Source organism: Anabrus simplex, chromosome 14 (assembly GCF_040414725.1).
Source record: "Anabrus simplex isolate iqAnaSimp1 chromosome 14, ASM4041472v1, whole genome shotgun sequence".
NCBI classification, from domain to species: domain Eukaryota; kingdom Metazoa; phylum Arthropoda; class Insecta; order Orthoptera; family Tettigoniidae; genus Anabrus; species Anabrus simplex.
Genome location: NC_090278.1, coordinates 20961216 through 20985739, shown reverse-complemented (window position 1 = coordinate 20985739; position 24524 = coordinate 20961216). Strand labels below are relative to the sequence as shown.

The 24524-nt window shown below is 37.6% G+C and overlaps 1 protein-coding gene across 1 annotated transcript in view; it reads right to left on the bottom strand.

Annotated features, from left to right (window-relative positions):
- The window catches only part of LOC136885506 (uncharacterized), a 71357-nt gene that overhangs the window by 45467 nt on the left and 1366 nt on the right, over positions 1 to 24524 (bottom strand). Inside the window, exons 2-3 of the mRNA XM_068230264.1 lie at positions 20716 to 20845; positions 15375 to 15470 (exon numbers count right to left, since the gene is read on the bottom strand). Coding sequence (XP_068086365.1) covers positions 15375 to 15470; positions 20716 to 20793 — 174 coding nt within the window. The 5' untranslated portion in view covers positions 20794 to 20845. The remainder of the gene's footprint in view (positions 1 to 15374; positions 15471 to 20715; positions 20846 to 24524) is intronic.

Below are 24524 nucleotides of genomic sequence, written 5' to 3'. Positions count from 1 at the left end.
CAGCAAACAATGTCTGTCGCCGAGTAAATTACTGCTTCACTGCCACCAGCAGCCGTGTCTCAACATCCGGCGAGCGATGCCGGAGTGGGGTAAGGGCCCACTCCACAGTGGTCCAGTCTCCTTCTGAAAGGCGCACCGGAGCTCCATCCTTCCGGCAAGGGCTGAGGTGCGGGAACTCAACCGCTACCCATCTTGGAGCAGCATTACTATATCTAGTCTATGGTGACCATCACCATGACCAACCCTCTCATGCTCACGGGAGAGGTGTATCTGAGGGTACTTCGGGGGCCCGGGATACCTCACCCGGGTATCGGCAGCGGCGACCACTCTTGCCGTCAAAGTTGAACTAGGCATCACGGACTTAGGCTACTTCTGGAAGACTTCAAGACTGATTTTCAAAATATTTTTCTCTTATTAATTTCAGCAAGAAATTTTCCACGTGTGAAATTCCAACATAAAACCTTTTTTTTGCAAATTTCTAGTGTCACCCCAGGAAAGGACCTTTGGGGAGGGAGGTCTGGACCGGGAGGTACATATCAACCCTGTGCATTTAAATGTAGCGCCTTCAAGAATGCTATCTAACACACAAGGTTTACAACACCTATTTCATGAAGGTGGGACTTTTCTCCATAGATGTCTCTACTTAAGACCTGATGTCATGCACTCTGGTGTAAAGTGGAATAACTAGGAATTTAAATAAATATTGTGTTCATACGTTTTCTGAACTTAATCGACTTTTCTTTTTTTTAATGCTTCTAGGTACTCAACATTTCTTACTCACCCCGCCAGACTTGGAGTCTAGCCAATCAAGAATTTTGTATATTTATTTTTCTGCCAAACATAGGCTTATTGTAACTTTTTGTTTTTCCAATAAAATGAGTGTGTGTGTCTGGTTTTAGTCCAGAGCCTTCTCGAACCTTCCTCTCGGGTATAAAAGCTGCCGCCTTTTCGAACTAACTTGTCTTATTGATCGCCGTGTAACGGAGTGTGTGTCATAAGTGAGGAAGCGGAGGCCTCATTCTTCGACAGGCAGAAAATCAGCTAAGGCAATGGCCACCATTTTTCTACCTCAGTAGTTACCTCCGCAAGCTGACTCGAGAGGAAGGTTCAAATCTTTAACTATGTAACAGTCGATTTCCTAAAATGTAAACATTATTCCTCTCAAAAGTTCAAGTAAGCCAAGAGTACTTAACCTGAAAAATGGGGATAGAGAGTGTGTTACCCTCTCGAATTCCCCTTTAATTAATCTTGAGGTAACTACGATTTTGTAACCGTTTTCATTTGTAAATTGCATCTACTCACCTCAGTAGTTTGGGATTAGCCTCTGCAACGTCGAGCCACAAGCCCAAGTAGGGTTTTAATCTTTGTTTTCAAGGAGCGCAAGTGTCTGCCTCCATACATTTTGCTTTTTGGGCCAGTAATTTAACCTGTACTTTTTCACAAAGGCCCGGTAGAATGGGTACTCGATACACCGGTATTATTTCTTAAAATACAACTGCTACACTTTTGTTAAATGTAGGTTGTGCCTAAATAGGCCAGAAAGTGTAAAATATATTGAGCTAGATGCTCTAATCATAAGTGTAAAAGTTAATGGTTGCCGAGAGTGGGCTGTAAGTGTTTGGGAGCGTAGTCTCCTTGGAAGAATTGTAAAGCATTGAGGCTCTTTTCTAGAAATGTAAAAAATATATCTGTGTGATACTGAATGGTTCCTTTGGAAGGCTATAACTTGTGCCTTTGGAGAAAAGTGCTATTGAAAATTGTGATTTCAATTTCTGTAAAAGAAATTGGGATAATCCTCTCCTTGTCTATCTGTCTAAATGCAAGTGTAGTGATGTAGGGACCATGTATATAGAGATCTGGAAGCTCGAAATTTGTAACTACCCTGTTCAATGTTTTCTGTTTTCTATTTTGTACAAAACTACCACTGTATCTGAAATCTTGTTTTTTCAAATGTAATATATGAAAAGAAATAGAACCTTTATTTTAAAGTTTTAAATTAATCTTTGACTATCGTAGATAGACCCATTCAAACCAGCACCTTCTTTCACCTCTCTGTGATCCACGGAAAACTCCGTAACATTAATGAACGTCGATATTTCATTTGAAAGAGGGAAAGGAGTGAAGGACTTCCGGTCATTTGCATACAAAGCTGAAACGGCGGGATTTGAATGTTTGAAGTTCAAGCATCGGGAGAAATAATAGAATAATCCGCAGGAAGGAAAACTATCGAAAAACGGGAGTTCCCGCCTAAATCAGGAATGTTGGCAGGTATGTTTTTATATTTTAACCCCCCAATTCCCCAGGAGTGCTAGGGGTGTTTTCCTCCAACAGTATTTATTTTAGATAGTAAGTCATGTGTGTACCAACACTGATGGAGGCTATGCTGGAGCAATCATACATACATGCGTAATTTCCGTAAGTTTGGATATTTTCCTTCTCGCCCCTTCTGATCCTCATGTCAATTATGGCCTAACATGGACTCCAAAGACATCCGCACAATCATTCTTCACCCCAGGGACCCCGAAAACAATGGACTGCATATTAATACTTGTCGTCGTTTATTATCTTAATATTTCACCTCTATTTCAGTACATTTTTATAATTCAACTCTGCCACTAGCGGTTCTAGCTGAATCGTACCGCTCTAGCAATTTCTTCCAGGTCCCAGTAATTCATATAGGTACCATGTTTGGTTGAGAGGTATGCTAGAACATATACACATACGTCCGTAAACTCGGTCACTTTAGACGTTTCCTTTTCTTCACTCGTTCTCACCCCCTCTGCCGACTGGGACTGGACTTTATCTTAAACAGCATCCAGAGGGTCAAAATTCATTTCAGTGACTCTGGGAGCTATGCACTGGTAGAGAGCTATGCTGGAACATACACACATACGTTCATTATCTCGGTGATTTTTCACGTTTACTCATCCATGATGCCAAAGGGGGTTGAGCTTGGACTTTAAAACATCCAGAGTGTCACTATCATCTCAGCGAGCCCAAAAACTATGGATTCAACACTATTTTCAATTACTCTTCTTTCTCACACCTCACTCCCAACCAATAAGGTTCCCAGTGGTGTCTTAACCCCACATGGTTAGTCTTCTTATAATAAATCACATGTGTAGCAAGTTTGGTTTAAATCAGTCCAGTAGTCCTCAAAACTATGTATTTGATATTAATATTGGTCGGTTTTAGCTCTATTTATATTTCACCTCTTCCCTTGGAGGACCCAGAGGTGTCTTGCCCCAAGATTTTTCACAGATAGTAAGAAATATTTATACCAAATTTAGTTGACAGCTATGCTGGAAAATACACACATACATCCATAATCTCCAATATTCGGCTCATTTTATTCTTTCACTCTTTATCTCACCATATGCCAAAGGGGCCTGAACTTCTATATCTCACTCCCCCCTGACCCCCACCGAAAATCAGGATGAACTTGGACTCAAAAAAATCCGGAGTGGCACTGTTCTTCTCAGCGACCCCAAAAGCTATGGATTCCACACTACTTTCTGCTACTTTTTATTTTTATATCTCACTCCCTCCTTGCTCTCCCCACCCAAATGGGACCTGAACTTGGACCTTAAAAAGATCCGGAGTGTTACTATTCATCTCAGAGACTCCAAAAACTGTGAATTTGACACTATTTTTTATTACTATTATATCTCAATCGCCCCACGCCTCCCACACAAAAAGGGGCAGAAATTGGACATTAAGAAAAATCCATAGTGTTACTATTCATCTCAATGACCCCCAAAACTATCGAATCGACACTATTTTCGATTTCTTTGGTACCTCAATCCCTCCTCGCCCCCTTCCCAAGAAGGGGCTGAAATTGGACATTAAAATTTTCCAGAATTTCACGATTCATCTCTGCGACCTCCAAAACTATGGATTAGTAACTATCATCCATTATTTTTATATCACACTCCCCCTCGATCCCACATCAAAGATGGCTGAACTTTGACTTAAAAATATCCGGAGTGTTACTATTCATTTCAGCAACCCCAAAAACTATGGATTCAATACCATTTTTGATTATTTTTATATCCCACTCCCCCTCAGCCCCCACCACAAAAGGGGCTGAACTTGGATTTTAAGAAATTTGCAGTGTCACTATTCACCTCAACGACCCCAAAAACTATGCATTCGACAATATTTTCAATTATTTTCATTCCCTAACCCCCCACTCTGAAGGGGGCTAGAGATGGCTCAACTCCACAGTGCTCATCTCCAGACAGCAAATAAGAAGTGTTCAAAATTTGATTGACATTACTCCTGTGGTTTAGGAGGAGATGTGTCATTTACACACATACATACATACATACATACATTTTATATATAGTAAGATAGAGGTCAACTCATGAACATTTACAGTGATAACAGCATGAACTTCTTCGGAGCAGCTAAATAAATCAAGGCCTTTCTGCTAGACAACCCTCAGAAAAACCAACTTTTCACTGCAATTGCAGGCATGGGACTGACGGACAGCAGCTGTCAAGAGTCTGGTATATCACCCCAGAAGAGTGATGGATTCTTATTGCTTCACCAGCAAAGAATAGACCACTCGTACAACACATACTCATATCCTCTCACCAAAGTTAAAAGATGACCCTTTTGACATTCCTTACCTAACTACATCTCATTTCCTTATAGCAGAGCCTATTACTACACTCCCTGATCATGATTAACCTTCCCCTCCCATCACCCAGTTGGCAATATATATTCAACAGCTAAGCCAGAACTCCAGGAGGATATGGTCAAATGAATATCTCAATAAATGGGCAATTAAATACCCCACAGCAACATAGTCTCTCTGAAAGAAGACGACACACATGATATATAGTGGAAGATGGCAGTGATCAAATATATATCCTGAGAGTGATGGATTCATTCATGTAACAAATGTTCAGGTGAGTAACAGTAAACATACAAGGCCTATTCAAAAAAACTATCCCTTATGAAGTATGAAAGAGAAAGGCAAGATCAGTCTTGATGGGCTTATTTCTTCATTGCAAGTTTAAGTAATATTATAAGTCACAATATACTAGTAACACAACAGACCACATAAGGAAGAATAAGAATGTTTCTCACTTGCCACGAGATGGCTACACTATGTGTAGTACATAAGTAAACGCTCACAGAAAGCAAGCATTACGCCTGCAACTTGTATCTACAAATAATCGTATTATATAGAAATCAATCTATGTAAATAAAATCGTAATGACCGTGTGTCTGTACATTGAGCTTCTTGGCGAAAATTCTCTACAGTTAATCGTTTCAGGTGCAATAATGACCATCTGCATATTTTTTAGCTTTGGTGTCTGAATGCCTGCTTGTTTCTCTATAACCTGAAAATTGCTGGATATATTTCCATCAAACTTCATTTTTAGAATCCACCTGCCCTTGGGTGCCCTGAAATGACTGGTGCATTGTACAAAACTGAAACCATGATTTTGAACGCCTTCAAAACATACTCAACCGAACTAATTGGAAATCCACCTACCATAATGGAAATCAATTTCTTTTCTCACGTGCATCATTCGATACGAGGATTAATAAGGGATATATTATTAATGGACCATTTTTTGGTGCAAGTCCCATCAAGTGCATGTAAAGAGTATTTCTTATAACCTGAAAACTACTGAAGATATTTCAACCAAACTTCATATGTAGCACCCACCTGTCCAAAGGTACATCTTAAGGTCCATAACATTTTAAATTCCCCGAATGGACAGAGGTTTTATAGTGAACCAAAATGGTGATTCTACTCTCCCACAATATATACAAGACCAATCTAACTGAAAATCGACCATACTTGATGGAGTTCCATTTCTAAAACTTTCTTGCATGGGCATTTTTTCGACAAAAGGATTAATAAGGGAGATATTATGAATGGTCGGTTTTGCAGGCTAAGTCCCGCAGACATAGTCCAAAAGGTGTTGTATGTGGGGCAGATTTCTTATCTATCTATTTAAATAAAACTGTAACGACCATCTATCTGTGCATTGACTATTTTGCCTATCTGTTTTTGCGGTAATAATGACCAACTGCATAATTTGTAGCTTTAGTTTCTTAAAGTCCTCAAAATCAAGATTGCAGCACAACCAGCTATATGCGCTAGGAACCTGAAATTAGGCAAAATTAAACATTTTAGATGGTAACCAATAGAAAACTTCCAAAACCTTCAAATTTTGGGCGAATATTTTAGCCTAGCCTGACAATGAAGGAGAAGTAACCAAGACAATGCCAAATGTGCTCATCTTCCAGAAGGTGTGGCTTACGACGTTGCGCACTCAGAGGTCACTCCCAACTCCATTTTTTTTTTTTCAGGAACTGATTAAGATGTTTCTATGGTTAAACATTCTGGCTATACTAGCTTTTCCTAATCAAGGAAAACAATTAAGTGTAATTTAATTGCAATGAAGTGTGCACAATGTAATCCCACCCCAGTATATGGCATTTAATTATTTGATCAGCGTTGATAATAACTTAATGGGAACGGTTTTTCAAAAATGCCCTTGCGTCACTGATAATAATATTTATTAAATGCCAGGTTATTTTTTTCTCTAGTTTTTGAAGATAACAATTAATATTATGATGATTATTATTGTTAGTAGTAGCAGTAGTAGTAGTAGTAGTAGTAGTAGTATTTAACAGGGCCTATATTGACTAAAATCAGGTAATTCTTTCTTACAGTGGATGCCATTTGATAATGAAGTCATAGCTGCCTCTGTGGGTCCGTGGTAGAGTGTCGGCCTCCGGATCCCAAGATAGCGGGTTCAAACCCGGCAGAGGTAATCGGATTTTTGAAGGGCGGAAAAAAGTCCATTCGACACTCCATGTCGTACGATGTCGGCATGTAAAAGATCTCTGGTGATACATTTGGTATTTACCCGACAAAATGAATTAAATCTCTGCCATAGACGCCCAAGAGAGATCCGGTTTACTCTAGGCCCGCTAGATGGCAGACAGAGTAAACTGGAACGTCGAAATTGACGAGCAGACAGCCAGATGGCGTCAAATCGAAATGTCTGCAAACGGTAGCTGAGGCCATACGATTATTATTATTATTATTATGAAGTCATAAACGAGACTGCTAAGATTTCAGCCAGATTTCGCACACAAGAATTTAAAAGAAACTGGATAATTGGCCCTCAATGAGCTGATGCACTGATTATGTCTGTTGCCTTGAAGGAGCCGTGTGGTTCCTCCCTTCATCCCCTCTCCCTTCATTGTCGAGCCGGTGGGATGTGTGGGCAGGCGAGAAAACAAGTAACTTCCCCTCCGCATGTGTTTCATTCATGATAGATATCCTCGTACTTTTCTCCACCTCCACTCACTCTTCAGATGTGTGCATATCTTAACGCATCTAATGGATGTGACCAATGAGAGAGAGTGTATAAGCAGTACAGGGTGGTTCTGAGGGCTGTACTGATTTCTCGCCTAAAATAATAATAATAATAATAATAATAATAATAATAATAATAATAATAATAATAATAATCACATGGCCTCAGCTACCGTGTGCAGACTTTTCAATTTGATGCCATCTGGCTGTCTGCTCGTCCATTTCGACATCCCGTTTTACTCTAGGCCTACTAGATGGCAGACCAAGTAAACCGAAACTCTCTTGGGAGTCTATGGCTGAGATTTAATGAATTTTGTCGGGTAAACACCAAACATGTCACCAGAGATCTTTTACATGCCAACATCGTACGACATGGAGTGTCGAATGGACCTTCCTCCGCCCTTCAAAAATCCGACTACCTCTGCCGGGTTTGAACCCGCTATCTTGGGATCCGTAAGCCGACACTCTACCACTGATCCACAGAGGCAGCTCTCCCCTGAAATGAATATACGATATACTAAAGATTTCGAGTGTACCTAGAGTAGATCCCTTATCTGTATAAATAAAATTATAATGACAGTGTGACTGTATATTGATTATTTTCGAAACATTTTTGTACAGTTATCCATTTCACGTGTAATAATGACTATCTGCAAATTTTTTAGCTATGTATAGTTTTTGAAACTCCTAAACTTTACCCACTCAACCAAAATCAAGATTGCATGATAATCAGCTAGTGAGCTAGAAAATTGAAATTACGCAAAATTACATGTTTTAGCATGTAACTGTTAAATTAATAAATTTCATTGTTTGTCCTATTGAACCAAGATGACAACTTTTATTATAATTTGGATCCAGCTTATTCAATACATAAAAACAATTGTTTAGATGAAATTACAACATTTATTTCAATCAGAACTAGTTTTGACGCCCCTCTGCGCCATCATCAGCTGATACAGGTTCTTGGAAAAATTAGCAATCACATAAGTTTATCTACGTCAAATTGAACACAATTTAAAACCATATTAACAACTTAAAACTGTGTTACGATTGTACTGTCTCAAAGTCCATATTTTCTACAAGTCCGAGACTTGCGAGTCTTAAACCATAAATTGATGAATATATATGCAAACCGGTTTGCTCACTTATAAAATAACTTCAATTTGAAAGAACAATCACTTAAAAATAAAATAGTCTTGAAGAAACATTAGCTGTATTTATCACACTTCTTAAAACGTAGCGTAGAATTGTAGTAAAATACTTCAATAAAATCTTCAGAGTCGCTTTAATGGAGCAATCCTAGTGAGGTGGAAATGAGTAATCGGTTCTCTAAGATGTTAACAAGTACAACGTTCCCAGTTCAATGCGGACCTGTAATAATAGGAATGTAATAAAATATCACTTAACTGAAGAGGCAATATATAAAATTACGTCTTATAACGTAAACGTTTTTACGTGACTCACCTCAAAAGATCGCTGTCCATGCGAAGTACAATGAAGCGTAGCGAGCAGTGTTGTGATAGTAATCAAGTGTCCAAAGTTGGTTGGGACCGAAGGGGGAAATAGGGGAAAGTGGGTGGAGCAACTGAGGAACAGCGACTTGTTGGAGCTCCGGAGGGCGTGGTCGTAAAAAGCAACTAGAAAAGCTATTATGCATAATATGAAACACCGTCCTATTGACCAGGATATGTCCATTTAAAAAAACTCAATAAGGAAATCAAATACAATATTTGATTTTTCACAAACTTCATTTAAATTAAGGTTTGGATTAAAATACTGTTCCAGGTGTATATAGCAACCCTCCGTAAGATCCAGCAAACTTCCTTTTCCTATGTTCTCCAAGATCTCAATGTCCTGTTCTATAGATGTGAATTTATGCTTTAGCTCATGTACATGCTGGCCTACCGCAGAAATCCTGTTATATTTTACGGCATTAGTATGTTCCGTGTATCTAATTTTAAAACTTTGTTCTGTTTGACCTAGATATGTGCACCCACAGTCGTTACATTTAAATCTATACACACCCGATTTGGAATATGGGTTTGATCTATTAACTGAGGCTGAATTGTGCAATACAACTGTATTATTATCAGTACAAAACGAAAACCTTGACATTGTGTTTCTTGAAAATATTAGTAAACTTATATATATCCTTATTATAAGTAAATATTGCGAATGCCTTTTCATTAGGTTTGTCTTCGGGCAAGGTGGTTTGTAAATGGTACCTGAACTTGTTGATGATACGTTCAATAAAGCATTCACTTCACCTTAGCCATTGAACGGATTATACTGAGTTCTTTATTCAAATTAGCTTTTGTCATGGGGATCCTAAAAGCCTGTTCTACTTGTGTGTAGTGTTTTTTGACTCGGTGGGTATTCTGAGTCTTGTCTAATAGTGACTGCCGTTTGTGTAGGCTTTCTAAAAATACTATAAGCAAAAGAAGAATCTGATTTGTTGATTTTTAAGTCAAGAAAATTAATTGATTCATTACTTTCTCACTCCAAAGTAAATTGAATCTGTGGGTCAATGTTATTAAGTACAGCTACAGTATTTAAAGATAAAAATTTCATTGTTCCGTATTGAAAGTATTAACGTTAAAAATTAAATAATTGAAGTTCAACCTATTCAATACATAAAAGAAAGAAATGTAGTAATTACATTCTTATTTAATAGTAAATATAAATGGGACCGGTTTCGACCCTAGTCCAGGTCATCGTCAGCCGTAAAAACATGTAGAAATTGTGAGTCACTTAAAAGAAAATAGTACGTAATATCTAAAGACACAATAAAACCAACTGGTTTTTCCACCTTCACTTTCACTCAGGATGCTTATAAAATAACTAATATTTTTAAAAAACATAACATGAAAATTTCTTTTAGAACTAACAATAGAAATCTTGATATTTTACACAACTCTAAATCTCTAAATAAGTCTAATGCTTTTTCTAAATCTGGTGTATACAGATTCAAATGCAACAACTGCAATTCCTCCTACGTTGGACAAACTGGCCGCAACTTCAATATCAGGTACTCTGAACATGTCAACGCCATTAAATACAACAGATTCTCTGCCATAGGACAGCACATACAAGACTCCAAGCATAGTTTCACCAGTATTGACAATGACATGAATATACTTAAAATCATTAGCAAAGGCTTACTGAAAATTGCTTTATCCACCTTGACCAGTACTTCAACCCTAATTTCAATTTAAACGACATTTCTGAAAAACCCAATATCCTTTTTGACTTCCTAATTCTTCTTCTCAAAAATTCCAAATTCCAAAACCCCAATTCTATTTTCCATGCCCTACAAAGTTCCCACCCACATTTTCTACCTCCAATAACCCACCCTCCTAACCCACCCTAAACTACCCCTCCTTCATTTCCCTATCTTATCCTTCCTCAATACCATCTAACTTCAATCTCTTTTATTCTTTCTCTTATTTCAATATCACTCTTCCTCTGTTAATTTATTCTACCTTCTCTAAAAAAAAAAAAAAACCATCTACCTTCATTTCGGTTCTCCTCTTTCAAATTTTAACTCTTGTCTTGCGCCAACTTCGACTACTTCAATCATGACCTACAAATTTTTTCAATTCAAAATAGCGCACTGTGCATATAAGTTTTCATTTGTTTTCCGATATTGCGCTTTTTACTACATTTTTTTCTCTTTACAATTGTTTTTTCAAGTCAACTGTTTTCCAAGAACTTAGCAGGAGCACAAGTACTCATTCGATTATACTGATTTGCGTCGTATATTTTTATATACGTACTTAACTTCCCGCAACTGAGACAAATACTGGACCTTCAAGACATTCTCCACTCTACTTTGGCGTTCGTGACCGCAGCGCATGACCTTGAATGTGCCGCGCTGATCACCGGGAACTGGCGGTTTGTTTCTACAAATCTATTCGTCTGCGACTTCAAGTTATTTATGATCTTCATATATTATTTAATAGGGTTGTGACTTTGTGCCTGACAGAGTGTGAAACTGACCCATTTGACCGTTCTCCAATATTCATAAACATTGTGTGATTTCGCCTATCATTGCGTGTGCCATACTACCATTCTTAATATTACGTACTATTTTCTTTTAAGTGACTCATAATTTCTACATGTTTTTACGGCTGACGATGACCTGGACTAGGGTCGAAACCGGTCCCATTTATATTTACTATTAAATAAGAATGTAATTACTACATTTCTTTCTTTTATGTACCGAATAGGTTGAACTTCAATTATTTACTTTTTAACGTACAGCTAGAGTAGACGTTGCGTCCCTAACACGTTCGTCTAAAATTACTAATGTACCGTCCTCAAATATAGACCAAAAGAGAATGTTGTCAAATTCTCTGTTGTTCTCCATCATGTATGTCTCCAAAGAATCCAGGTAAATCTTCCCCAAGATTCCCGAGGCCGAAGATCCCATTACCAATCCATCCTGATTATAAATGACCTTGTCAAAGACGAAGTAGTTATTATTTACAAGTAATGTATTTCAAGTTCACTTAGCTGACTGTAGGATCTTAGATTCTTGAAAACAATAGGAAGCAACTTATTGGTTCTAATACTCGGAAATATGTTGATGATATCAAATTAATGTAAGGTATGGTGAGCTTGTAATTTAAAATTGCTCAATTTATTAACCAATTCCATTGAGTTCTTCATGGATTTGTTTGACGTAAATCTATAGTGTTGTTTAAGGAATTTCTGAATGAACTTAGCCAATTTGTATAGAGGACCGGGTCTGTAATATATTATGTGCCGAATGGGAACCCCAGCCTTGTGGATCTTGGGGAGTGCTCTTGCTGTTGGAACAGCCGGGTTCATATTTACTAGTTTTTGCTTCTCCTGTTCGGCAAAGAGGAAGGATGTATTCTTTAATGTTTGTTTTAATTGGCATTGTAGAGTTTGCGTTGGGTCTTTCTTTGGAGACAGACATGATGGAGAAAGACAGAGAATTTGACAACATTCTGTTTTGGTCTAGATTTGTGGACGATACATTAGTAATTTTAGATGAACGTGTTAGGGACGCAACGTCTACTCCAGCTGTACTTAATAACATTGACCTACAGATTAAATTTACTTTGGAGTCAGAAAGTAATGAATCAATTAATTTTCTTGACTTAAAAATCAACAGATCGGATTCTTCTTTTGCTTATAGTATGTTTAGAAAGCCTACACAAATGGCAGTCACTATTAGACAAGACTCAGAACACCCACAGAGTCAAACCTTAATTCAAATGAAATTTCTGAAAAATCAAATATTCTATTTGATTTCCATATTGAGTTTTTTTAAATGTACATATCCCGCTCAATAGGACGGTGTTTCATATTATGCGTAATAGCTTTTCTAGTTGCTTTTTACGACCACGCCCTCCGGAGCTCCAACAAGTCGCCGTTCCTCAGTTGCTCCTCCCACTTTCCCCTATCTCCCCCTTCGGTCCCGACCAAACTTGGACACTTGATTACTATCACAACACTGCTCGCTACGCTTCATTGTGCTCCGCATGGACAGCGATCTTTTGAGGTGAGTCACGTAAAAACGTTTACATTATAAGACGTAATTTTATATATTACCTCTTCAGTTAAGTGATAGTTTATTATATTCCTATTATTACAGGTCCGCATTGAACTGGGAACGTTGTACTTGTTAACATCTTAAAGAACCGATTACTCATTCCCACCTCACTAGGATTGCTCTATTAAAGCGACTCTGAAGATTTTATTGAAGTATTTTACTATGATTCTATGTCACGTTTTAAGAAGTGGGTTAAATTAAGCTAATGTTTCTTCAAGACTATTTTACTTTGAAGTTGTTGGTCTATCAAATTCACGTTATTTTATAAGTAAGCAAACCGGTTTGCATATATTTTCATCAATATATGGTTTAAGACTCGCAAGTCTCGGACTTGTAGAAAATACGGACTTTGAGACAGTATAATCGTAACAGAGTTTTAAGTTGTTAATATGGTTTTAAACTGTGTTCAATTTGACGTAGATAAACTTGTGTGATTGCCAATTTTTCCAAGAACCTATATCAGCTGATGATGACGCAGAGAGGCGTTGAAACTAGTTCTGATTGAAATATATGTCGTAATTTCATCTATACAACAGTTTTTATGTATTGAATAAGGTGGATCCAAATTATAATGAAAGTTGTTAGCCTGTAACTGACCGAGAGTTTCCAAGATCTTAAAATTTTCACTCTTTATCCCTGAAGAATATCAAAGTATGGAGGCAATTTTAATGACAGTGCAGAATATCTTTCAAGGCATTTCATGGCTAAACAGTAAGTCCTATCACAAAATGGATGGCACAATCTCCATTCAATTTGGAGTGATCAACAATTTTGGTCCTATGATCTCTTATTATATCTCTATTCCTTATATGTTACATTTGTCTCTGTTTGTAGAATATACCTATATTCTGCTCTCTGCACATATAGCAGTTTGTAGTCTGAATGACTTATACAAAAGACAGAATCATCTAATTCAACACGAACATTGGCCCATCCAATTACGTGAGCCAAATTCTATGGTTGTAGCAATCACATTAGTAACCATACTTAATGCACTGTGAAAAAACCTTATCCAAATTTCACCCTATTCAACGTTTCTAACTCAAATTTTACCCATAAATAGATTAGACAGGAGCATATATCCTAAGACCAGCCATTTAGACCGCTAAATAAGGTGTCTTATGGTACAACGCTTTCTCAATATGATGTATTCTTAAGCAGCAGTTAATCTGCAAATGAGGGTTTGTAATATTGTAAACATGCAATCAATCTATATACATTCATTGAAGTATATTTGTAGCAATGTAAAAAGGGTGTGCCTGCCAATATAATTAATATTTTACAAATTGATAGTGACTCTCAGCAGAAGGGCATCTGCTAATGACATCATTACTCTCTACATTGACACTGACTGGCAACAGGAATGGGATCCTTCTCCAACTCCTGTGTAACTGGCATCAGTAAGGAGGAACTATCATTGTAATGAATAATTCTCTTCCCGATCTAACTGGCAGAAGTCAAGGGAGTAAGCAATTCTGTTCAAAACTCCTGTAACCGATGGTGTTTCGGAGTAGGCAAGTGTGTCCGAAATTATATATCTAAAATGTGACTAGCATTAAGCATTCTGGCATTGCTATGATAATGGAAACTCACCAACTCCGTGTAACTGTCATTAAAAAAGGGGCCTGACATTATAATGATGACAGCACAATTCAGTTTCAACTGGCAGTAGGTAAGGTGGCTGCTATTATAATAAAATCTCCTCAAATGTAATGTGTCTGGAAGTAGGAAATGGCACTTGCCATTGTAACGAAAACACCCCAAATAGATTGTGACTGAGTAGAAGGTAATGGGGCCTCCCATTATAATGAAAGCTTACCTACCTACTTGATAGTGAATGGCAGTAGGCAAGTGAGCATGCCCTTATCATTAAAACTCTGTTAATCGCACCTTACATTGGAATCAACATACTGGAACTTCACCCTGCTGTTTCTGGATAATGCTAAGTGACATGCAATTTAAACAAACTCTTATTTACTGCATGTACAGTAATTTACTTCAATATCCATATACAATGTAATCAATGTAGAATTCCATAGTGCTGCACAGGTACACTTGCTTATAATCAATAAGATTACACAGGTGTTTCATTTGAAAGCAACTATAAAATATCCAGTAACAGTAACAGAAAATCTATCTTATAGCAACTCTGTGAATCAAACTATTTGCGAAGTCAAAAGTATTAGAAGGAATGATACCAGCTCCCAAATGATATACCGTATAGATCTTTGGAGCAATCCTAACGGCTGCACAGTACATAATGCAAGATCGCGGAACAACTTCAAGGAAAAGTGAAATTAGGTAAGAAAACACTCAAACTCATGTAGGACTATCAGTCGTATGCATTAAAATGAAGGGTCAACCACTGCTATCGTTTGAGCCATTTTCTAACTATTTTCATTACCTGACAATGGCATATCAAATCATATACATTACCTCAAGTGAGTTTTCCTGTGTTGACTCTGGCTCTGTTAACTCTGATTTGGCTTCTTGTTTCAGAGCTATCACTTCTGATACATGTTCAATATTTTCCTGTGGAAAATAAGATATATTAATTAAACACATAACAGACATCTACAACTAAAGTCACCAACAAGTGGGCATGATAATTCATGACCTGCCAGTATTACAGTTACTTTCAAAATTTCACAAATGTTAAGGAAGATTTCTACCAGCAGAGGATTGTTAAAACCAAAGGCTCTACAACTCACTCCTTATGTCAGGAAAAGGGTGAGACTGAGAACCAAATATAAAATGAGAAACATTTTCTATCCACATCAGAAGATATCCTACCAGGGGCAGAATTGGGGCCATCTCGCTTAGAATTTGGAAGGAAGTTGCCATGGACATAAACACTAAATCATATGAACTGTTTTCATATGTCTAATTTGATGATTATTCAAGCTTTTGGATAAATATTCACATTTTGCTCTACTTATACCCTCTACGTTAAGTTGGTAAATTTATAGTGATGGTCCAATTTTACGAACTTAAGGGTCCCGAGAAGGACCTATTTGGGTATTTTTCCTCCTTAATCTTTGACAGAGAGGTTGTTTAAGGCAGTTCGGTCTCATCGTGATTATTGTTCCTCACTTATCACCACCCAGGGAACACGTGCAGATTAATGAGGAGGTAAATTCTGCGGACATGAGCAACAGTAGACCCTTTCAACTAGAAGAGACTATAGAAGCAATGAAGTGCATGAAACCTGGAAAGGCAGCAGGTGTTCGTGGCATTTATCCCGAATTTCTGTTACACTGTGGTCCAGTTACTGTCAGATGGTTGAACACCTTCTTTTCCAACATTGTAGAAGCAGGTTATCTGCCACCACTATTCAAGAAAACCTAGATCATTGCTATAGTAAAACCAAACAAAGACCCTTCAAAAGGTGAAAATTACTGCCCTATTGCACTGCTTAATTTCATATTCAAGCTGCTAGAGAGACTGATTCACCATAGAATCTCCTAAGCCATCAACAAGGTTGTCCCTATAGAACTAGCTGGATTTAGACCAGGAAGAGGATGTGAGGAACAGGTGCTAGCAGTAGCAACTCAAATCGAAAATGGTTTTGAGAAGAAGTTGATAAGCATGGGTGTCTTCTTACACCTAACTGCTGCTTATTATATGGTTTAGCATGACAAACTGCTGCTCAAATTCATTAGTGTCACCCCTTGTTGGAAACTAACCACTATAATGGGCAATATGCTGAGCAATATGTTTTCCAAGTGTTTTCAGAAAACTCTGCAAGTAAGGTGCACAAAATAAAAGATGGGCTCCCACATGGATCTGTGCTGTCTCCACTCCTTTTTAATTTGTACACATACAATCTCCTACCAAGTCTAAGAAATTTATTTAAGGTTATGATATTGCCTTGATAGCCCAGGATAAAAGCTTCCCCGAAGCTGAAGCAACATTAACATCAGATCAGAAGATACTGGATGAATACATCGAACACAATTCTCTTCAACTGAATCCTCAAAAGACTGTTCTTTCAACTTTCCATCTGCCGAACAAACATGCAAATTACAGTCCAACAGTCAGTTTCAGAGATGAGATTCTCCAATACTGCAGTAACCCTAAATACCTAGGGGTGACCCTGGACAGATCACTAACATACAAAATGCATCTCAAAAATGTAGCAGCTAAAATTAAAACCCGGAACAAAACATTATAGAAGTCAACAGGGACCAGGCAGCAGTCCTTAGATCCACAACTCTGGCTCTTTCGTACTCAGTTGCAGAATACTGCTGTTCTACATGGTTAAAGAGTGCTTACACTAAAATAATTGACACGCACCTCAATCAAGCAATGCGCCTCATCACAGGGTGTAGTTGATCTACTAACATGCACTGGCTATCGGTTCTAAGTAACATTTCACCCCCACCCCAAAGAAGATCTGTCATTGCCGAACACATGGAGGAAAATTGAAAACAACCCACTGTTACCAATACATTCAGATTGTCCAGTATTATTACCACAGCGATTACAGTCAAGACAACCATCGTGGCAACAGCAATTAATCTGCAAGAAAATTGCTTGAAAGTACTAGATGCATGGAACAAACATTGGCAGGGCCAAAAAAGCCTGACACATCATTACTTCATTAAATCTCCATGGGAGCAGCCCGCAAGCTTTCATTCACCTCTATGACAGTGGTGTGTACTGAATAGGATAAGGACTGGCCAGGGAAGATGCAGAGCAATACTGAACAAGTGGGGATGGAAGTCCTCTCCTCATTGCGACTGCAGGGAAGAACAGCAAAACACAGATCATATAGTGCTCGAATGTCCCCTCAGAGCATTTAGAGGCTCAATGAAAAACCTCCACAACCTAACACAAGAAGCCATTGAGTGGATTAACCATCCGGACAAAGTATTGTGAATATCTTTACAAACTTGAGTGTGTGTATATTTTGTAAATAGCTGATATTCCTCCTTTCATCATGCTTTAAATAAATAAATAAATAAATAAGTAAATAAATAAATAAATAAATAAATAAATAAATATGTCTGATCATATTAATCATCTTACAGGTGTTAAACATGTTCTAAATTGTTTTTTATTCTAAGCATATAGTTTGTAGTCCAAACTCAAACAACTACAAATGAAATGTTGTAGCACTATAAAGATGTTATGTAGTTTCCTGTGCAGAACTGTGGGGATAAGAACAACATCAGTGGAGGGTCAGGAGTGTTGGAGTGCACATCCACAGCTTCAGAAGCTCTTTCATAATCTACTACGACACTTTGAAATTTCTCACTTGGATTCATAAAACCTCATCGGCACTAAAGCGGTGGGGGAGGGACTGTAATCAAAAGCATATGTTCTAATATAAATTCACTTACTAATAAATGTGTATTAAAGTATAAAATGCTAGGATATACCAACTTAATGCATTCAGTATAGAAGAAAGAGAACAGTAACCAAGCTATGGAAAGGATGAAAAAAGATGCACAAAACGGAGAGAGAAATAATGACAAAGAGGACAGAAAAGTTTATTTTTAATGTGTCTTAAGTCCTTGAAAGGGTCTGAGTCCACTAAGAAGGGGCATATTAAAGAAAATATTCTCAGAAATCATGCATTCTAGAGTCCTTAGACATGGTTCTCTATGTAACATAGACTCTGATCTGTACTTGAGGAATAAAATGAGCTAATCACTCTTTTTTCCTTTCTAAATGAATTCAACATCTGAGCAAAATACTTATTTTGAGAGAAATTATATTAAAATTTTGAGCTATTTTATCTCCCATATAGGCAAATCTGCTCTTTCCTTTACATGCATATCTTCCAGCAGATTGTGGATGTGAGGATAACCCAGAGTAATCACAGCTGTATTGACATTCTGTTTATGATGACGATGCCTTTTGTTTTAAGGGGCCTATCATCGAAGGTCATCGGCCCCGACATTCTGTTTAGCAGACTGCTGTATCCAGTCTCAAAAACACTGATTAAAGATTTGTGATTTATCTTCTTTTACACTAGTAAAGATAGGAGTAATAATTATTAACATGTGGTTCTAATGGGGGTGCGGTAGTATTGGAATATATTCGAGCATTAAAAAAGTACAATGGGCCAACGATCATCTTTTATAATCAGAGCAACCAAAGTAATTTTGATACTGATGGTGAAAAGTGCAGACTAATCCAATTCCAACCTTATCAAACTTATAAACAGTTCCCGATATTGGCACATTAATGTTTAACATAATTTTGATATTTGTACAAGTGTGATGCAGTAGCATTATAAGAAATACCAAACCTAGAGTTCTTGATCAGGAGTGCACTCAAATGTTAGGATGAAGTTGACACAGAACATAAAAAATATCAAAGGTGGAGTACAGAAGTATCCTCACATCTTGGATATATTTAGACTCCATTCTCTACTCAAGTGCCTGTAACTTATTATTCAACAAGCAGACATTTATTCTCAGAACAGTGTACATTAATTGCTGAATTTTAGCATTAAGAAACTTCTGGGCAATATATCATCTATAAATCAGCAGTTCACAGTGTTTGCCACAGATTCTTAATGTCAAGTCACAGTGATTCACTGAACATCTCTCTTCCAACTTTCCAGGTTTTCAAAGACACTGAGTTGCCAGATTGATGTTCAGGAGTTCACTTTCATGCCAGTATAACTACAGACATGTGCTGGGATAATTCAGCTTCATCAAATACCTCTAGACCGAACCCGAATCACACTCACCAACATGAAATTAATATGTCACCATTTTACTTTCTGAGCTATCAGAAGAAGAGCCATTGAACAGAAAGCCACAAACTCAGAAGATTGCAATGGACTGTGATTAGAGTAGCAACAGACAGGGCAAGGATAGGTCATGAAAATATCTTGCTCCTTCTCGAAAATATTCCACTGCATCTCCGCCTTCATCAGGTTGTTTTCTTTAGATGAGCTATACTCACAGTAAAATGTCAAGGCAGAATTTTACTATGTGCTCACTCAACATTAGTAACATCGTAAAGATGTTTAAATGATGCAAATCTTACCTGGAATTTATTTTTGAAGAAAAATATGTTCACCATGAGAGCCAGGGAAATACTGGCCATAACCTAATTCAATCTAGCACCCACCATTTTGCATCACTTCAGCAACTACTAGCACTGCAATTGGCTGACATATGATGGGAAATGATGTTAATCCCACAATGATTCCATTATGAAACCATGCAGAATAAATTCATAACTACACACCCTCCAGACATCCATTTCAGTAACCAACAGAGGTAATCAGTTAACAACACACAGTCAGACATTGGGTATTTAACACATGGAATCCCCTGAAGCTTTGACCTTGAGACACTGCCTATCCCAACTTTGTCGCAAGCTGGACTTAACCAAGGCTCATTCGCTGTCAAGCCCACAACATTAATACAGCTTCTGCCACTACAAAACACAGAATAGATCTGCTGTCTCTATAGTCAATGCTACAGATAAATTGATCACACAGTAGCCCTAATCTGGGGGCTCACACCACCAGAATCCCTGTCCTTGTCTCATGAACAATGATTTTGTCACTAGCTAAATCCATAGATGTACATCAATACTGTTATTTATAATTCCTAAGTGTTGGCAGCCTTGGTTAGCACACTGTGGTGTTTTCTCACACAAAGAAACAGAGAGAGACCTACCATGCCTAGATGTCCATCTAGCAAATGGAGACTGCTGCTGTTAATAATGGGTAAGCTCACAGTAAATTTTGCTCCTGCCAAACTTATTCAGCTACTATCTCTATAAACTTATCTGTAATGAGACTTACAAGTGATGCATTTGTTGTTTCTTTAAGCCAAGCTGGTTCCTCTTTGATCTTTACTTCCTGATCCATTTCACACTGCATCTGAAGTAGTTAGAAGGTACTGGGGTTGCTGATTACTTCCAAAAACCTTACACTGGAACACAGGACAGAAGTATATATTACCGTACTGCTGTCATTGCTACTTAGGTTATTTGTCAACAGACTAAGTAACAAGCTTGTAATGTTACACGACTATCAATATTATGATCATACAGAAAAGACCAAAAATTTTAGATGACTGTTGATATCATGATCAAACCTATAGGACTTTGAGTTTTCTATGACTGATGCTACGATCATAGCTAAAATCCTCCAGTTTTACATGTCTTTTAATACAGTTAATTTCTTTGTAATCATTTAAGGCTAGGAAAAACAACAGATAGGGAATCTGCCATCTGGGCGACTGGCCTAAATGCTGAACAGTAGTGCTTGATTGTTTGATTGATTGATTGATTGATTGACTAACTGATTGATTGATTGAAGAGCAAGGATTATGAAGATAGGGGCATTAATTAAGGTTAAATAATGAGAAAATAGGGAAACCATGGTAACCATGTGCAGGGTTGCCGATCATGGAATTCGAACCCATGCAAACTCACTGCCACTCGCCCCCAAGGAAGATCTTTTTACACACCAATAATTATCTGGAAAAATGTTACGGTACGAAAGAGAGGCAGCCTACTGCTGAGGAAAATATGAGGACTAAATACTGGAAATCAATCAATCAATCAATCAATCACTACTGATCTGCATTCAGGGCAGTCGCCCAGGTGGCAGATTCCCTACTGTTGTTTTCCTAGCCTTTTCTTAAATGATTGCAAAGAAACTGGAAATTTATTGAACATCTCCATTGGTAAGTGACTCCAATCCCTAACTCCCTTCCTATAAATGAATATTTGCCCCAATTTGTCCTCTTGAATTCCAACTTTATCTACATATTGTGATCTTCCCTACTTTTAAAGACACCATCCAAACTTAATCGTCTACTGATGTCCTCCCACACCATCTCTCCATTGACAGCTCGGAACATACCACTTAGTCGAGCAGCTCGTCTCCTTTCTCTCAAGTCTTCCTAGCCCAAACTTTGCAACATTTTTGTAACACTACTCTTTTGTCGGAAATCGCTCAGAACAAATCGAGCTGCTTTTCTCTGGATTTTTCCACTTCCTGAATCAAATAATCCTGGTAAGGGTCCCATACACTGGAACCATACTCTAGTTGGGGTCTTACTAGAGACAAATAAGCTCTCTCCTTTACATCCTTACTACAACCCCTAAATACTCTCATAACTATGTGCAGAGATCTGTACCCTTTATTTACAATCATATTTATGTGATTACCCCAATGAAAATCATTCCTTTGACCTGTACAAGACCCTTCGTAACAGGACCACATGGGCCGTAAGGAATGCTAAAATAAGACACTCACAGAACATTTTGCTACCCCGAAACACAACAACAATCTGGAAAACCATTAAAAAAATGGGCATAGGTGGAAATAAAATACATACTGCTGACATTAAACTATCACTGGATGATTTAAACCAATACTTTACTACAAGACCCATTAACATTGACGAGACAACAAAAGAACATACGATTAACAAAATTCTACACAATGGCAATACGAACAATGGAGGAGAACAGTTATATTTTTCCCTCGTAACTCCTGCAGAAGTGAGACAAAATGCAGGATCAATAAAGACAACTGCGACAGGATGTGACGAGATTTTTCCACAGTTACTGTTAAAAACTCTAGACGTAATCCTACCAACTCTAACCCACATCATTAATACCTCACTGATAACCGGCATATTCCCTTCCCTTTGGAAATATGCAATTGTTCGCCCACTCCCCTAGACCACCAATCCTGTGGAACCCAAAGACTTTCGATCCATTTGCATTTTACAATTTCTGTCCAAAATTTTGGAGAAAATAGTTCACAGACAAATAACTGCATATTTAAATAATAATATGCCCCTTGACAAATACCAGTCTGGTTTGAGAAGCAATCATAGCACAACTACTGCACTGCTTAAAGTTACAAACAACATACGAGTAGCTATGGATAAGGTAGAAGTTACTATTTTAACTCTTTTAGACCTTAGTCAGACCTTCGACTGCATTGACACGGACATACTAATAGCAAAAGTACGTGCTCTTAATTTCTCACAAAGCACACTATCCTGGATGTATTCCTACCTCTCTGATCGCTGGCAGTGTGTATCTACAGGTGAAAATTTCTCTTCATGGCAATATGTAGAGACTGGAATACAACAGGGGTCAGTGCTAGCGCCACTCCTATTTTCAATCTTCATTTCAGGACTAACACAAGTAATTAAACAATGTCAATATCATGTGTACGCAGACGACATACAGATATATACACATGCACATCCTCGTGACTTACCGACTGCAATAAATAATATGAATGACGACCTAGGAAGAATATCTAGGTTGGCCGATGACCATGCACTAAAAATCAATGCCCAAATATCGCAGTGTATTCTTTTAGCTACCCAAAAAAAACACGCATGTCTTACAGATGTCCATACCCACTAGGTAACATTAAGAGGCTCTCGGTTACAATTCAAAGACTCAGTTAAAAACTTAGGGATGATAATGGATAAAAACCTTAGTTGGAACGATCATGTAACAGATATATGTCAAAGAGTGTTTTATTCCTTACATTCCCTTAAAAAACTCAGAGATTTACTCCCCCAAAATGTAAGAAAAATGCTTATCCAAAGTATGGTAATGCCAATATTCGACTACTGTGACGTAGTATACAGTAACCTGAACACCTCACTTTCCATCAAGCTCCAAAAGGCACATAACGCATGCGTTCGATTTATTTCAGATATACCAAGGTTTAGCCATATTTCTCCCGCATTTGGTAGGCTTTCATGGCTACACTTAAGAGAGCGACGAAATTTACACACTCTTTCCCTGTGACATCGTATACTGAACCTTAACACACCTGAAACCCTTGCCACACAATTCCATTACCTAGCATCCCCTTCTAGTATTCCTACCAGATCATCATCCAGCGCAGTACTAAGCATTCCCATTCACTGCTCAACTGGGTACAGTAGATCATTTATAGTCGCCGCCAGCCGAATTTGGAATTCCCTACTTGCTGAAATTAGGAGCGTGTCAAACCACCTCCGCTTTAAGAAACTCTGTCAAACCTGGTTAATGAATAATAATAATTTCTTATAACATAGTAGGACTAGATCATAGCTGAGTTATTAGGTTATTTAAAACATATAATTGATACCTTAAGATATTAAACTGTACATAATTTAGTGTATATTTAACTCTTCATGTAGGTGTATGTATGGTCGGACAGAATAGCAGGCTTCATAGCCTGAGTCCCACCAAACAAACAAACAAACAAACAAACAAACAAACAAACAAACAAACAAATAAATAAATAAATAAATAAATAAATAAATAAATTAATTAATTAATTAAATAAAATCAATATAAATAAATAAATAAATAAATAAATAAATAAATAAATAAATAAATAAATAAATAAATAAATAAATAAATAAATAAAATAAAATAAAATAAAATATTAATACCTAGGTATTTACAATGATCCCCAAAGGGAACATTCACCCCATCAACACAGTAATTAAAGCTGAGAGGACTATTCCTATTTGTGAAACTCACAACCTGACTTTTATCCCCATTTATCATCATACCATTGCCTACCGTCCATCTCAAAACATTATCGAGGTCATTTTGCAGTTGCTCACAATCTTG